Raw genomic sequence first — 15,934 nt, forward strand, 5'->3', positions numbered from 1 at the left:
TGTAAATAAAATGGTTAGAAACCGGTTTTTCTGGTTCTCATTGCAGGACTGTGCGGGGGGAGGGCATTCCGTTTTCATGTGGAGACACTTAACAAACACATTTGAAATACACCAAGTTCCAGATTACAAGCAACACCAAAACACATCACGTTTGGGAGCAGTGCATGTAGGCCCTACTTATTTGAGTATAATGGTAGAGTATTGTGTTGGACACTATTTCAAATTGTCCTTTTCTCCACACAAATAAAACACTGATGTGCATGTCCATAGATCTTAGAGTCATTGCTATCATTTTCACTTTGTGTTGGGTTAATTCCCTGACCAGACCTCGATCATTTTCTTACGCTCGTCTTATAATTTGACTCAACGCTCAGCGCTCGTGTGGCTTCTTCCTGCACCGCGCAGACCGATCGGCATGTGACGTTTTAGCAGAGGTGGGACAAAGTCATTGTTATGCAAGTCACAAGTTTGCTCTAATCAGACCTCTTGGTGATGTCAAAGTACCGCGAGAGCGATTCAAAGCGGATTTCTCCACGTGATAACTGGAATCGCTCTCGCGGTACTTTGCTGTCACTCGGCTGTGGGTTTTTGTAGCGCTACACCAGTCTGCTCCCCAGCCACTTTCGCGCCGCTATAGTAATTTCATATGCCGATTGGATCGCGCAGTTCGGCAGAAAGTCAAACACACCAAATATATAGCCTAATATATATATGCATTTCAACCCGCTAAAGTAGCAAGTGTAGCATGCTAATGGAGCGGCGCGGCCGTGTGAATTTTTTGTGAAATGGGTCAGTTGCTGCTGATTCTTGCCATAGCTCCGTTGCCCAAATGCGCACGCATACGGTGCCATGTCATCATTGTGTACAAACAGTTAAATGGTCTATTAAGTTTTAAGATGAAGTCAAAATGAAACCGAGATGACCAATAAAATCAAACCAGTCAGACAGAGGTGCAACACAGGTCAGATGCGCAGTTAGTGGTAGTGCAAGAAAGATGTAGCCTAAGTAATCAAACGCTGACTATTATATACAGCAGTTTAATGACGAGAAATGTGAAACCGCAGTGACTGTCAAGGTGACAGGACAAGAAACATTACTGCAGTTGAGCACATATGGGTGTCCAGATTTAATGCGCTGCTCTTACTCCCTTCAGTAATTCACTTTCCGTTATTCAGCGTGTTTATTAACAAAATTCAACGCCACCCTTTAATTCTTGAAGATATGTTTTTTTACTGTATAATGATAAGATTCACTGTGTTGTGCTGCTAAGCTTGAACTTGAAAACGATGCATCACGTGCGCGGTACAACGCTTCATCCACCCGTAGTGCGCGTGCACGGAGTTTAAATGTTCATATTTTGGCTTGAACATTTTATTGCATTTAGTCCTAAGGCCTACCTGTTAAAGTCATTAAAGTTAATTAAATAACAAAAGAAGAGAAAGTGTGCAGCAGTGTGCCCAGGATGGTAAAATAATTATTACAATGTATTCCTAATGACCAACAAAAGTTTTCTGCATACTAATATGGTTTGAAATCTATAGGTATTTGATTCTTTGGTTTTCTGATTTATTAAAATTCATATATGTAGAGCAGGGAAATAAGAAGTTTTTTTCCTGGGGTGCATGCCCTAGAAAATACTTATATGGACCTCGGTATTTATAAAATCATGCAACGCGGCGTGTTTATCTTTATACACATGTTATGAAATTTATTATTTTAAACACACATTTCACAAAGTATATATTGTAAGTGTAAATATTCATAAACTCAACACTTCCGAGGCGTTTTTCTAAAAAATAATGTTTAAACTTTATTGGTGGTGGTTGAGAATAATTCCTCTTTCCATATGTAACGCATTTTAGCGCAATGTAAATGTATCATATTGTTATTCTTAATATATAAGAATACTAATATATTTTTTTACAACATTTATAACATATATATATATATATATATTTATTTATTTATTTACATATATATATAGATGCTTAGTACAATAGATTTGTTTCTGTAATAAATCATTAAATCAATCACAAAACGTGTTGACAGTGGCAAATAAAATTCTTGTTAATTTAAACAAGGCAGAAAGGTGTATAAAACCGCTTTAATTAACAATATCTGAACTGTGCTCTTTTGCACACTTCTAATTTTCTCATGTCATAATTTATAATTATTCATTAGATTTAATATAAATACGTTTTGAAAAGTGTTGAATGCGAACGTGTAAGATATCTGAAAGGCGACGCAGCGTGTTTGTCTCTACAGCCACATGTTATAAAATTATTACACAACATTTCACAAAGTACATATTGTAAGTGTAAATATTCATAAACTCAATATTTCTGAGGTGTTTTTCGTCCGCAAAAGGCCCAGTTTCTCTGTTCGCTATTTTATTAGATGTAGCCTACGTCTTAATAATAACATAAAAATATCTGTTATGAGAAGAATTCCTCTTTCCATATGTAAAGCATTTTAGCGGAGTATAAATGTATCATATTGTTATTCTTAAAATATAAGAATACTACTGTATTTTTTACAACGTTTTAAACTTTAAAACATGTCTTTTTTATACCACATTAATCTCTTTAAAATATTGATACTTTTTTGAAAAACTGACAATTATAAATATTATGAACAAACAATGAAACGGTGTCAAAATTCGACAACACAAATAATTAAGATATTCATTGTAAATAGCAACCCTATATCACGAGTCGCGTTTATTAGGCTCACACTAAATTATCTGTTGCACTTACTATAAATGCGCATTGCACGTACAGTCATCTTAATATTTGTATGCGCTGTTATGCTGGCAAGAAGGGGTTGACATATCACTTCAAAAACAGCAATTCAATGTAACATATTCAGCAATGCCCCTATTAACTTCTGGAAACAACGGCAATGACAATGTTTTTATGCGCCACCTGGTGGATATTCTTTGAAGCGAAACACATTAAGGGAAAGGGAAAAGTAGCCCCCCCGAAAGCACTTGCAGAATGCTGCGGGACTCTGCGAGACGAATTGGCGAATGCCGCGGGAGAAAACGCGCGTTTTTAAAGGCCACATCTGTAATTTGTGTTTATGCAAACACAACCAAGTTCAGTTCTCCAATGTCTTTCAGATAGAAACAGGATATTTATCATGAAAAATCAGCCCAAATTGTTCTTTTTTCTTATTCATTGATTTGAAATTGTGGAGTGAAATGTGACATGGACTTGTTTGTTTAGATTGTGTAAAAGTGCGGAGATACCCGTGTTATCCTGTTCGTTTGTCAGGTTACTAGTGGTGGCACTGGTTGAGGGGTCGGCTGGCTGTAGCGAGAGGCCTCCGAGAGGGTGGATCACCACATTTGCAGGAACCGAAGCATCTCCAGCGGTCATGAGGTGAGCGGCCGTGTCAGTCGTCAGAGTGTGAGACAGCAAACCGCCATGCTGCAGTGTTTGCTGTAAAATACTGGGATCAATCTAAACAGAGACATAAAAACAAAAACACTTTACACCTTCACTCAAAACCTATGTAACAATCTCTTCTGAAGTGGAGACTCTACCTGCAGCGTGATATTGTTGATGTTGCTGGGGTCAATCCCAGATATCTGCACATTTGGACAAACCAGGTTGGCTGACGTGAGCTGCAAGTGAATTCCTTCCAGTGTAGCAAGACCCTCCGACAGAGAGACGGTCAGATCGCCCCCGGCTGGGTCAAGACAGAACAAGAACAGCACAAATCAATGTATACCCCGCCTCAAGGTGAAACTTTCACCAAGTTTATTTGTCCCATCATTCACATATGGCTCATATAGCGATGAATGGCTGCCATCTTTTGTTACCTGACACGGTAGCTGGCAGTATGGCCTGCCCCACCAGCCCCTGTTGCAGCAGATGTGGGTCATACTGGCCCATGAGCACTTGGTTTCCAGGTATGTAGATATTTGGATCTGTAGTGGTGCTCTGCAACAATCCCAAGGGCTGAGAGTCTGCACCAGAGGAGGAATGCTGAGCCTGATGGTCCTCCTGTCTTCCCTGTGACTCGGTGCTTAAGGTCCGCTTGGCCTTCCGTTCAGAGGGTCGGTTGTGACACTGAATGTGGGTCTTGCGGTGACCAGACGTACGGAAGCGAAGGTCACAGTGGGGGCACTTGAAGGGTTTGGAACCTGTGTGTAAACGCATGTGCACCTTCAGACTGCCCTTTGTGGAGAAGGATGTGTTGCACATGTGACAGGTAAACAGCTTCTGGCCTGCACAAACATATGAGACAGAGTAAAGTCATTTCTGACAATTGTTTCTAACTATGCTTAAATAAATAGAGTTTTACATTCTACGGCACCTTTAATGTCTTTTAATCACTACAGAACATAAGCAAGTACCACTAAATAATAATAATGATAATTAAACACAGGCGCACAGTTAGACACAGCCTTTTGCTGCGTTCCAGACAGCTCGAATTTAGGGTATTTCCCATCTCATCACAGAAATAATAATTCGTAAAATTAATATTTGAATGTTACTAAATATTTTTAATCCGGACCTATTTCCAGTTTTGGGGATCTGAGATGTCTGGAAGGCAGCATACACTGTTAAATGTGACTCACCTGTGTGTGTCTTAAGATGACAGTCCAGTGTGGATTTCACTGTAAAACTCTTCCCACACTCATCACACTTGTACGGTTTCTCGCCTGTATGTATTCGGATATGTCTGGAAAACAGTAGAAGACAGCTTACACTTTACATGAACATTCTCACCAGCTGTGGCAAATTCTCCAATGAACCTCTGTGACATAGAAAGGTGTTGTGATTGGCAAACTGCATCAAAGAGAAGATTTTCTTGGATCTCAATGATCGGACGTCTTTATCTTAAAAAAAGCCCAACCATGAACTCACATACTCTTTTACTCACTTATATTTTCCTCATCACAAAGTGTCTCATTTATTTCATATCGCCTCAAACACACTTTCAATAGTTTTCCTTCCATTAAACATTATATTTTTCTTTTTTTAATCAAAGATCAAAAGGAGAAACATTTTAGATGCCAATATTTTTGTCCACAACTGTATGTATGCTTGTCAATGACAGGCGCTAAAATCCACATATACCTGCAACATACCTGCATATACCTACTGTATACAATCTCTTTATGCTAACCTCTACAAACTGGTGTAGTTCACTGCGTTTATACACAAAGATATCCCAATAAAACAACATATAAACACAGAATCTGTGCATCAATCTCAAAAGAAAACGCAAAGGCAATTAAAAGTGTATTAATACCTATTGCTTTAAAATACTTACCTCACCAGGTCACTGGGCTTCTTGAAACTCTTTGGACAGTACTGGCAGCGGTTTGAAAACTTTGGCTCTTGGTTGAGCTCAACACATTTATCTTTAACTTCACTAATTCGATCTCGTTCAGCAGCTGTCTGGGCAAGCACCTTCTCTGATAGCGAGACCCCGTCTCCTGGTATGCTCTTTGCCAGCTCTGCCGTCTGCTCTTCTGTTAATGTGATAATGCTGGCACGATTTCTTTTAATGCCGGAGCGATCTGAAGCATCTTCGTCTTCACCGGTCTCACTGGCCTCCAGAACTGTGCAGAATAATTAAGTCAATGAGATATTTCAGGGTTCAATACAAATTAAAGTTGTAAGTACAAGAAAAAGTTGGGACACTCATAAATTCACAAATAAATAGAGCGGCCTTTAAAATGTTAATTTTTTTGAAATGTGTAAGTAAAAGAACATCAAATACATTTTAATTGATTTTATTAAGGTTGTTTGGTGAAATTGGTTTCCATGGTAATCGGCAGCATGCCAGTAGCCAAACATTATTTTTTAACATTCCAGTAAATATACTGCTCATGGTCTGATCATATATGTTACGTAAGATGACCAAACACTGTATACTTAACTACTGTGCTTGACTGTACTGAGGTAAAGTGTGATGTGACGTGGTTACCTCTGGACACTACAGCGTGATAAAGTTTCATGTGTTTCCTGCGCAGCATGACCGTGCGGAAGCTCTCTTCACACATCGTGCATTTGAAAGGTTTTGTGTTCATGTGAATGATCATGTGTCGGTTCAGGCTGCCATTAGTGGTGAAAGAAGCTTCACAAACATTACATTTATAAGCCTTTAATCCTGAAAGAAGAAAGACCAGATAAGACAAAATGGTTTAAAGAGGCTCATGTATTAGAAATGGTTTGTCAGAATCTTCCTGGCAGGTTCACCTGTGTGCGTGTTCAGATGTGATTTAAGCACTCCAGCAGACACAAAGCTCCTTCCACAGAGGTGACAGCGGTAAGGCTTTTCTCCGGTGTGTGAGCGTACATGCTGCTTCAGGTGACTGGACTTCTTAAAGCTCTTATCACACACATTGCACCTAAGAAATCAACCAGACATAACGGCAACATTAAACAAAAGAGCTGAGAAATATTATTTAGGGAGGTCAATGTGATCATGTTTTAAGATAAAAGAACTGTAGCTGAGAACAATCTCTGGGGGATGTAGGAAAGACATCAGACAGACTGCGAAGGCAATATTTCCAATTATGAGATTATGTCTGCTATGCAGATAAACAGCCCAGGCTCATGCTGTTGTGCTTTGTTTCTTCTATCTGTTATTACATTTTATGGTACTGATCAATCACACACACACACAATAATACACAGCATCATTAGCAGACAATACACATGATTTATAGCCATTGATATTCTACAAAAGAGCAAAATAATAGACCCTTTAGCCTATATCAACATGCTTATAGCTTTATATAAATTTTTATTATAATGTACCCTCCGTTGTACAACCACAGCCCACATGTCAAACATATGATCTGTAAATATCTTACTGATAGACTCTCTTGTTGTTCTCGTCGTCATCCTGGAAGTCTTGTGTTTGGATGGCCAGCTGCAACTCTCCTTGACTTGCGTCTTGCAATAAAGCACTTGTCTAAAGGCACACAGACGTGTAAGTGTTTCATGATGTTTATAAATACATTTATTTATATATTTGTATACCTTTGTAATCAAGCAAGAAGCAGAAGCACCACCACTCACTTTCATATATTAGAATAAAAATACTATGAAAATCAATGGTGCTTCAAAACATCAAAATATCGGTAACACTTTATTTTACGGTGTCTTTGTTACACATGCTACTTGTAATTATTATAGTAATAACAGTTAATTATGCATAATTACATGCAAATAACCCTAAACCAAACCTTAATCCTAACCCCAACCCTATAGTAAGTACATGTTATGTTAGTCTCTTTAATAGAATACATTCAGAAAATACAGGAAATGTGTATGTAGTATTAAAGCTTTTAGGGTAAATGCCCCTTCCACTTGATCAGTAGCAGGAAACTGTTAGTATTACTCTGGTTAAGTACCATATATATGTGCAGAGGGTAGTCGGTGATACGTTTAGGTGTGGTGTGTGTGTGTGTACTGTATGTACCGCACTGTGTGTTACATGGAGTAGGTTTGGGGAGTGAAAGCTGGAGGTCAGTGCCTGGGACTCCAGTGTGCTCGAGTCCTGAAGCTGTTGAACTGTAGAGAAATGAGCCTGCTGGGTAAATCCCTCAGCTATGGTGAAACCTGCCAAAAATTTACCAAAAACAAACAAATACTGCTTTAAAAGAACTAAGGCTCATTTACACAACAACGATATAGTAAAAAGTTTCTCCTTTGCCTACACACGAGAACGGGAAAAAAAATCTGCGTGTAGGCCACCGAGGTTATTTTGGTTACAGGGCTGTCACAATAATTAAATAATCGTCTCATCGCCATTGTTTGACCTCATCGTAATGATTTCAAATCACCACAATGATTGCACATCTCTCTAAAAAACACAAGGGGAGCTGCAGAGCCTGTATAAATGAGACATTATCAGATTACTTTTAAATATGTGTTATGTATATTAATATTTACTGCCAGGTAAACCTTGCAAAAGATTTCATTTAAATGAACGTGTGAAAATTATTTAATAAACAAACAAAAAATGTATGAGAATGAAATGTCACGGCAACAAAACATACATTTAATCATCATAATCGTCAAAGCACTAAAACAGCCAATTAATCGTCACAATCGGCACAATTTATTAAACAATTAACCGTCAGCCAAATTTCATAACCACGACAGCCCTATTTGGTTATACTCGTGCATGTCTATAGACCGAATTAATGATGACGTCACCGCCATCACAAATTAGCATTTTCAGTTTTAGTTTACACTGAGACGACATGGCGTAATTTGCAAAAACTTGCACTTTGCTAAAAACCATCTGCAAAAGTTTGCTTTTTAGGATCTCAAAACGCTGCTGTTGTGTAAACGAAAAGCCAACTGCATAAAATCTTTCCTGTTTATGGTTGAAAATGTTGAAGTCGCCATTTTGCCCCTTCACGTTTCTACAGTAGCTCTAAATGGACAAACTGCTCTACTGAGCGTGTTTTGTCACCATGTTTGTCCTGTGACAGCTACCGTAGCTTCTCTATGTATACCCTCAGTGTCAGATAAACATTACGTTTGATAAAATGTATGTCAAGCCTCATGTGCAACAGTTACAAAATGATAAAAAGTCTGAGACAGCACACAGGGTGTATATTTTTTGGAGAAGTGTGTATGTGTTACCTGGAGCGAGTGCTGGCTGCTCATAGGCTGGCTGAGGCAGTGCAGGGGTCTCAAACTGACTCATGTGTTCAGGCAGAGCATGCTGGGTGCTCACAAATGATTCTGGGAATAAAAACAATCTTTAACATTCATTTCAAATTGATGTATTGAGCTTTTGTGTTTCTCTCTCTTACCTGTATCCTGAAGAGCATCCTCATCCAGTGAAGCGGACAGCGCCACCTGCTGACCGTCTCCTACTACCTCCAGCATACTCTCTGACTCTGAGGACACCACACCTGCAGACTGCATGTCACTTGAACTTGGCTGCTGTTGCAGCTGTTGAGCCAACTCGTATCTGAGAACAAATCCATCGAGAAACTGAGAATGAGCCCACAGGAAAGCTTTTGATAAGCATTTTTATAAAAAAAAAAGTTTTTTGGTATTAACAGATGATTTAACCAACACATTGTTCTTGCACATTATGATTAATTTCACAAGAACATATTTTATCTTTGGATGTATTTGAAGTAATACTAAAGGACAATGAAATGTTTTAAAATCAGACCATTACAAAAACACATCTGTAAGAAAAGACTTTTACGAAGCAGATTAGCTTTCAGCATTAACTATATAATCACCTATGTGTTTTCATGTGTTTCCTACAGTTAGGGGAGGATTTGAAAGTCTTCTGGCAGTATGGGCACATGTAGGGCCGTATGTCACTGTGGGTGGTCATGTGACGCCGCAGGCTGCCGCTGGTGGTGAAAGTGGTATCACACAGCAAGCACTTAAAAGCTTTGAGCCCTGAGTGGGTACGGATGTGAGCTTTTAGCACACCAGAGGACGCAAAGCCCTTACTGCACTGCAGGCACTTGAATGGCCGCTCTCCTGTGTGTGACCTGCAGGACATAAGAAATAATAAGCGCAAAGGTAGGATTCAGAATAGAGATGCATCAAAATATCAGCCAATAATGGGTATCGGTCCATAAAAGCAACACTATTTTCACACTAATTTAAAACAGTCGACAGTCATGACTAATATCCTGTCAATCAAAACGTAAGAGAAAAATTTTATGAATTTGAGCTCTGTGTATAGAAAATGTAAAGAAACATCAGTAGTTTAATGTTCAATATTAATGGTCATTATAAGTAAGGGACAAAAATGTATAGGGAGCAGGTTGTTATAAGCCCCGACAGTGTGATCAGGACAGATGACATTGAAGGGGTTTATTTTGTGATAACAACCTGCTGACTGTTCATTATTCACTTATTACATGGCTATTTACCACACAATGACTATTACACAGATATTTACAAATGCAGACCTTCCGCTACGAAACCTGTTTACTTTCAATTTAAAGATAAGACGTTCAAATGTCATAGACACACCATTTGGTTTAATCATTTGTAAATGAAGAGTTTCGTTGCAAAACGAGATGACCACCGTTTTTTTAATTGTTCAGAAATCTTGTTTTTTTGTTGTGCATTCCAATTAATTTCAATGCAACTGCAGTTAGTTTGTTTTGATTTAAACCTTCATAACTTAAAAAATACAGCTAAGTAGCACCACAAAACAAAATAATAAACATGTTTTGTCAAAAATGTTAAAAAATGGATTTATCTCGTTTTGCAACGAAACTCTTCAAATATAATGTCATATGCTATTAAAAGACATACTTATTTTTAGTTTTTGTTTAATACTAAACTGTACCTGTCAAAATGATTTGCAGCCATGTGTTATTAGTTTCAGGCGGTTGTTATCTCGGGATAATATACCTTGGACATGTTGTGACTGGCCAATCATAATCAAGCTTTTTAAAGTGTCGTGTAATAAGAATGAATAACATTCAGAAAATTGAATCTGCAGAATTTAGTTAGAATGCAAGTTAATATAACCACCTAACTATCGGTATCGGCAGATAATCTGACATTTTTACACTGACATCGTCAGTGTAAGTGTGACCTCTCTCGGCACTAAACACATCTTTAGTGTTTTTGAGCAGAATGAAGTAAAAAGACTAATTTCTTTCAAATTAGAATGACATTTTATTTAGGTTTAAGAGATCCTGCAATTGCTCAAGTGGAAGGGAGTTTATTATAGCAAAAATATAAACATACACAATCTGAAGCCAAAAAGTCTTAATCTTTCCAAACATTCATATTTGTAATACGCTGTGTGGTAACTTTCACCTGATATGCTGTTTAAGGTGGCTTGACTTCTTGTAAGCTTTGCTGCAGAATCCACATTTATACGGACGCTCATTCTCCACGATGTCCAGATACTGCTGCAGGGCGGCCCGTGAGTTCTGGTTCTGCAGGAGCCCTGCGGTAATAAGAACAACATCAGCATCAAAAATTGCCATAACAAGTCACAAACATAGCATTTCTAACAGCTTTGAATAAACTCTCTCACTAAACTATTGTTTTAAAGGTGGATCTCAACTGTACAGCAACGTGTATATATAGCTTTAATGAATGCGACAAAGTGTAACTCTTTATTTAACTGATAAGCTCATTTATTTAGTTTTCTAATGCTCTGATACTAGCTTTAATCCGTGACAACCGTCATGATGCTACCTAACAAAACTATGACCAAATATTAAAACAGCCTTTTCACTACATTTGACTGAAGATAATGATACGAACATTTAGTGAAAAAATTACAACTTTTCTAGATTAATTTTTTGATAAAGCAGAGTGCAAACAAAAAACAGATATATTTGGTACCCGTGTCTGTGATGAGTATTGGCTCCTGCAGAGGTATATCAGGCAGGTGAAGATTGCTTCTGGACAATCTGCTTTTGTGAGGCTTTCGTGGGTATTTGTGCTTTTTGTGGTGTGTGCTTTTAAAGTGAGAGGCAATGTGTGTCTTCCTGTGGCCTGAAGTACGAAAAAACTTTTCACAATGAGGACAAGGAAAAGGCCGCAAACCTGGCAAAGAAAGAAAGAATTATGAATTAACAGCAGGCTGAAGTAGAGCAGATACAGAAGTGACAATAAAATGAGTAAAAAATCTTCAAAAGGCTTCATTATTTAAGTAACTGTATTACAATTTTAAATTATATAGAATATTGAAAGGTTAAAGGTGCAGTGTGTAACTTTTAGAAGGATCTAATGCAATAAAATAAACAATTATATTATCAGTGGTGTATAAAGACCTTACATAATGAACTGTTGTGTGTTTATTACCTTAGAATGAGACATTTTATCTACATACTCTGCGGGTCCCCTTACATGGAAGTCGCCATTTTGTGCCGCCATGTTTTTACAGTAGCCCTAAACGGACAAACTGCTGTACATAGTGTGTTTTATCACTACTGTACAACAACATGTTTGTCCTTTGGCGGCTACTGTAGCTTCTCTATGCGTTTCGGTCAATGGTGGACTGAGCCGTTGGTTGCAATTCACAATCTCACTGCTAGATGCCGCTAAAATCTACACACTGCACCTTTAAAGGGATAGTTCACCCAAAAACAAAAAAAATTCTGTCATCATTTACTCACTCTCATGTGGTTTCAAACCTGTATAAATGTCTTTGTTCTGATGAACACAAAGGACATTTTTTTGAGAAATGTTTGTAACCAAACCAATCATGAGCCCATAGTTGGAAAAAAGAATACTATGGAAGTGAATGGGGCTCAAAAACTGTTTGTTTACAAAATATCTTCATTCATGTTTATCAGAACAAAGAACTTTATACAGGTTTGTAACAACGTGAGAGTGAGTAAATGATGAAAGAATTTTTATTTTTGGGTGAACTTGCCCTTTAACAGGACAATAAAAGGTGTGGGGGTGGGGTGACAGGATCAGGACATGACCCGGGTTCCTGCACTGAAATTGCCCATAAAAGAAATAAAGCAAGATTGTTGAGCATGAATTGTTCAAGCATGTATTGTTCATGCTCTAAAAACAATTTCTGATACTTGTACAAACCCAGAAATACTCTGTCTGACTGCTTTTTCACACATTGCCTATGTTTAGCATGAGAAATCTAACTCAAGTTATTAAGCCAACAGAGTAGTTTCATAGAAACAATAATGCAGTGGCGTGCAAGACAATAGAGGATACTTCCACATGTGGCGCTGCATTGATTGATCACCATATGACATCTTGCCAGATCTACTAATAGGCTCGTTTGAGATGAGCAAATTCTGCGCAGAATCAATCACCGGTGATTGCCGCGAGATGCAAGAAAATGCAAGAAATGCAAGAAAAGTGGTAAGAAAAGTGTCTGAGGGCCGTCCGCCTTGCTCTGATGTCACGGTGACGTGTGCCAAAAAACTCACGATGGCGAGGCGGGATCTTCGGATTCTGCAGTCGGGCACAGTTGCTCTCCACCGAATGCGTAGACGAAAAGCACGATGGGAAAAGACTTGCTGACGACACAGCTTAATTCTCTTTGGGGATGTCAGCTGATGACGTCTTAATTTTAAAAACTCTAATTCCTGTAGTAGTTTTTATATTAATTCAATTGTTCTTGACTTATGACATTTATATTTTTAATGAATTCCTGTAAACTTTTGTATTAGTGTTGAATTATTTGTACTGTGAGCAGTTTATATTTCACACAGAAACGAATTTGTATTACCACTAGACTTAAGTTAGATTACATCCCAACATTTACTAAGTAGCCTTTTCCAGTAATGAGCAGTTCACCTTTGTTGATTCTCCTTATAAACATCTTTTTGTATTTCAGTTGCATTTATTTAATCCGCGATAAATTACGCGAACGCGATCTTTTCCATTGCTGACGTTTGCAATCCACAACACAGTGAGATTCAGGAAACGTCCGGCTTGCCTGCACCTTTTCACTCCTCCCCTCACTGCAGCCGCCCCTGATGCCACAATTGATTTAATGTTTTTTACAGTGTACATACTTTTATCTTTTGTAAGTTTTTCCTCTTATTCTTTCCTCCTTTCCTAACCTGTGCACCTGATGGCTTAGACATGTATTTTTATCTATAATTTCAATGTATGTTGATTTAAAACTTCACCATAGGTGTTGACACTGGAATCTCTTTTGTTTAGCCCAACTAACCCCACTCCTGCGATTCTCATACTCATATAAGTGAGATTAACTTAGTGTGTGGGCAGACACTTTCTCTCCCGATGAGTTCAGTGTGCATGCCTAAAGTGAGCTGCGTGTAATCTCCCATGTTTCTGAACGTGGACCGAGTTGTCTGCACTATACACGTGCAGCTCAATCTCAGCAACCGTCTGGACAAATATCTTCATATCTTTCTCGTCCCTTATTGATTTATTTCCCAAAATGAAATTGGATGACAGAATGAGCAGATGTTCTTACCAGTGTGTAGACGCTGATGAACTTTCATGCTCCCAGACGTGGAGAAACATTTCATGCAGAACTGACACTCGAAAGCTTTGATGCCGGTGTGGATCTTCATGTGTGCCGTCAGGGTGCTCTTGACAGCAAAGGCGCGGAAACACTGCTTGCACTTGTAGGGTTTCTCGTGAGTGTGAATGCGGATATGACGCACTAGATCACTGGGCTTCTTGAATTCTTTGGAGCAGTATGGACAGCCATGCCACCGCACACCATTATCCTGCCTGATAGTACCTGAAAACAAATGCAAATATATAAGAAATCAATCATAAACGTAAAAAAAACATTTAGCCTACTGTATATGAGAAAACTGTTGAGGGAATATTATTACATTTCATATACTAGTTACTATGTGCTGGGTAATACTCCTCCTAAAACACTGTTCGTTTCACATTGTACATGTTTAGCACCACAATCCATGGATTTTACAAAAGTGGTTGTTAAACCGCACTTGTCTAAATGAAAAGTGTCTACTCGGGCTTAAGAACGAAGCCAACCCAAGGTTAACTACACCATGAAATGCCATGTTCATCTAGATAAAAGGCAAGAAAACTATTTCATTCTCTTTTATTAACCTAGCATCTGTGGAGGCTTTTTGATGATGCTTCTCCTCTCCTTTTTCACAACGGTGTCTGTCATGAGTATTTTTGCAGTGACGGGTCCATCATCAGCTGCATCGGTCTTCTGTCTGGCACTGCTCTGAGCTTCAGGCTGGACTGGAATCTCAGTCAGTCCACTGTTCTCCAGAGCTTGCTGAGAAAACACCATTTAAGTTTGATACATCTTATTACAGAGAAAGGGTTAAAAAAGTCACATAGATACTCTAAATACACGGCACAACATGTTAAACAAAGACAATGCAGGGCTCAAATAACAAAAATATATTTTTTTCTATTGGTTGGGCAAGTGGTTCAGAATTTTTCCCAAAATTCTCACTAGAACAAGTCTCTTAAAACAGTTATTTCTTAACATTTATTTAAATAATGTGTCAAGAGCCAAATATAATTGTTTTTAGTCAAGAACATTTTTCTTTAAAAAGACACTTTTATTAAAGTAATATTATCGTAAGGAAATCATTACAATGAAAAAGGCTAACCAAGCCCTATATTATCCTGAAAACCAGTGTTTGAAAGTCATTTCTAAAATATGGGGGACTTCCTCTCTTAGACTCGACTCATATAGAGGATTTTTAACCTTAACAAGGATTTGTAGGATAATGTATAACACTCTCTTTACACTGTACAGGAAAGCTGTCACGCAATTTTGCATTTGTATAGCGTTGTTTCCAAATGTGTTGTTTCAATTTAGTTTTGAAGATATTATTGCTTTAGAAATTCTCCAGCAAACAATAATACAATAATATTATCCTTTGTTTCCCACCAAAGTGAAGCAATCTCTGATTTATATTAATATTTTTGAAAATGTATATTGTTTAGGGGTGTGCAAGATATATCGTGATAATATTGTTTTTTTTAACAATGTGCAAATTATATTATGGACTATATCACTTGCTTTTTCGGAAATCAGCCTTCAGTGCCCACAAATTTAATTTGCATGTGCTTTGGCATTGCGGCTTGTAAAAATCAACGTTTTTAATACACTCTTGAAACGGTTGTGTTAAAACAACACATTTTGGGCCAGATTTAGTAAACAGGGCAAATAAGTGCGAGTGTGCAATCCAAAAAAGTGCAGATAGTGTTAATAACTGCGGGTTATTTACTATAAAGGCGCAACAGCTGATTTCCAAAATGACCAACGCAATCAACTAAGAGCAGTGCAAATTAGAGCTGATGAGGTGCGTGTGATCTACTAACACCTAATGCGCTCAAGTTCAGCATCACAGACATCACTTCTAGCGAAGCCATACAGTAGCACACTGAAAACAACTGGATGACAAAAAATAAAGGTACAAAAAGTTTTGAAACATCTGGTATTGTGTGACTGCTCCTAGTGACTCCTCTTTTATTTCCTCCAACAAATAAAGAAT

General features: G+C 38.1%; 1 protein-coding gene across 2 annotated transcripts in view; it reads right to left on the bottom strand.

Annotated features, from left to right (window-relative positions):
- Window positions 1-15,934, bottom strand: part of LOC129447983 (zinc finger protein 236) — a 42,829-nt gene that overhangs the window by 13,828 nt on the left and 13,067 nt on the right. For both annotated transcript variants that reach the window (XM_055209983.2, XM_055209984.2), the window contains exons 9-24: window positions 14,523-14,700; window positions 13,909-14,181; window positions 11,331-11,534; window positions 10,794-10,926; window positions 9,242-9,502; window positions 8,798-8,958; window positions 8,625-8,726; window positions 7,450-7,589; window positions 6,839-6,939; window positions 6,219-6,370; window positions 5,947-6,129; window positions 5,287-5,578; window positions 4,589-4,692; window positions 3,827-4,234; window positions 3,548-3,693; window positions 3,251-3,464 (exon numbers count right to left, since the gene is read on the bottom strand). In XM_055209983.2, the coding sequence (XP_055065958.2) occupies window positions 3,251-3,464; window positions 3,548-3,693; window positions 3,827-4,234; window positions 4,589-4,692; window positions 5,287-5,578; window positions 5,947-6,129; window positions 6,219-6,370; window positions 6,839-6,939; window positions 7,450-7,589; window positions 8,625-8,726; window positions 8,798-8,958; window positions 9,242-9,502; window positions 10,794-10,926; window positions 11,331-11,534; window positions 13,909-14,181; window positions 14,523-14,700 (3,052 nt within the window). The remainder of the gene's footprint in view (window positions 1-3,250; window positions 3,465-3,547; window positions 3,694-3,826; window positions 4,235-4,588; window positions 4,693-5,286; window positions 5,579-5,946; window positions 6,130-6,218; window positions 6,371-6,838; window positions 6,940-7,449; window positions 7,590-8,624; window positions 8,727-8,797; window positions 8,959-9,241; window positions 9,503-10,793; window positions 10,927-11,330; window positions 11,535-13,908; window positions 14,182-14,522; window positions 14,701-15,934) is intronic.

The sequence above is a fragment of the Misgurnus anguillicaudatus genome, chromosome 10 (genome assembly GCF_027580225.2).
Source record: "Misgurnus anguillicaudatus chromosome 10, ASM2758022v2, whole genome shotgun sequence".
NCBI classification, from domain to species: domain Eukaryota; kingdom Metazoa; phylum Chordata; class Actinopteri; order Cypriniformes; family Cobitidae; genus Misgurnus; species Misgurnus anguillicaudatus.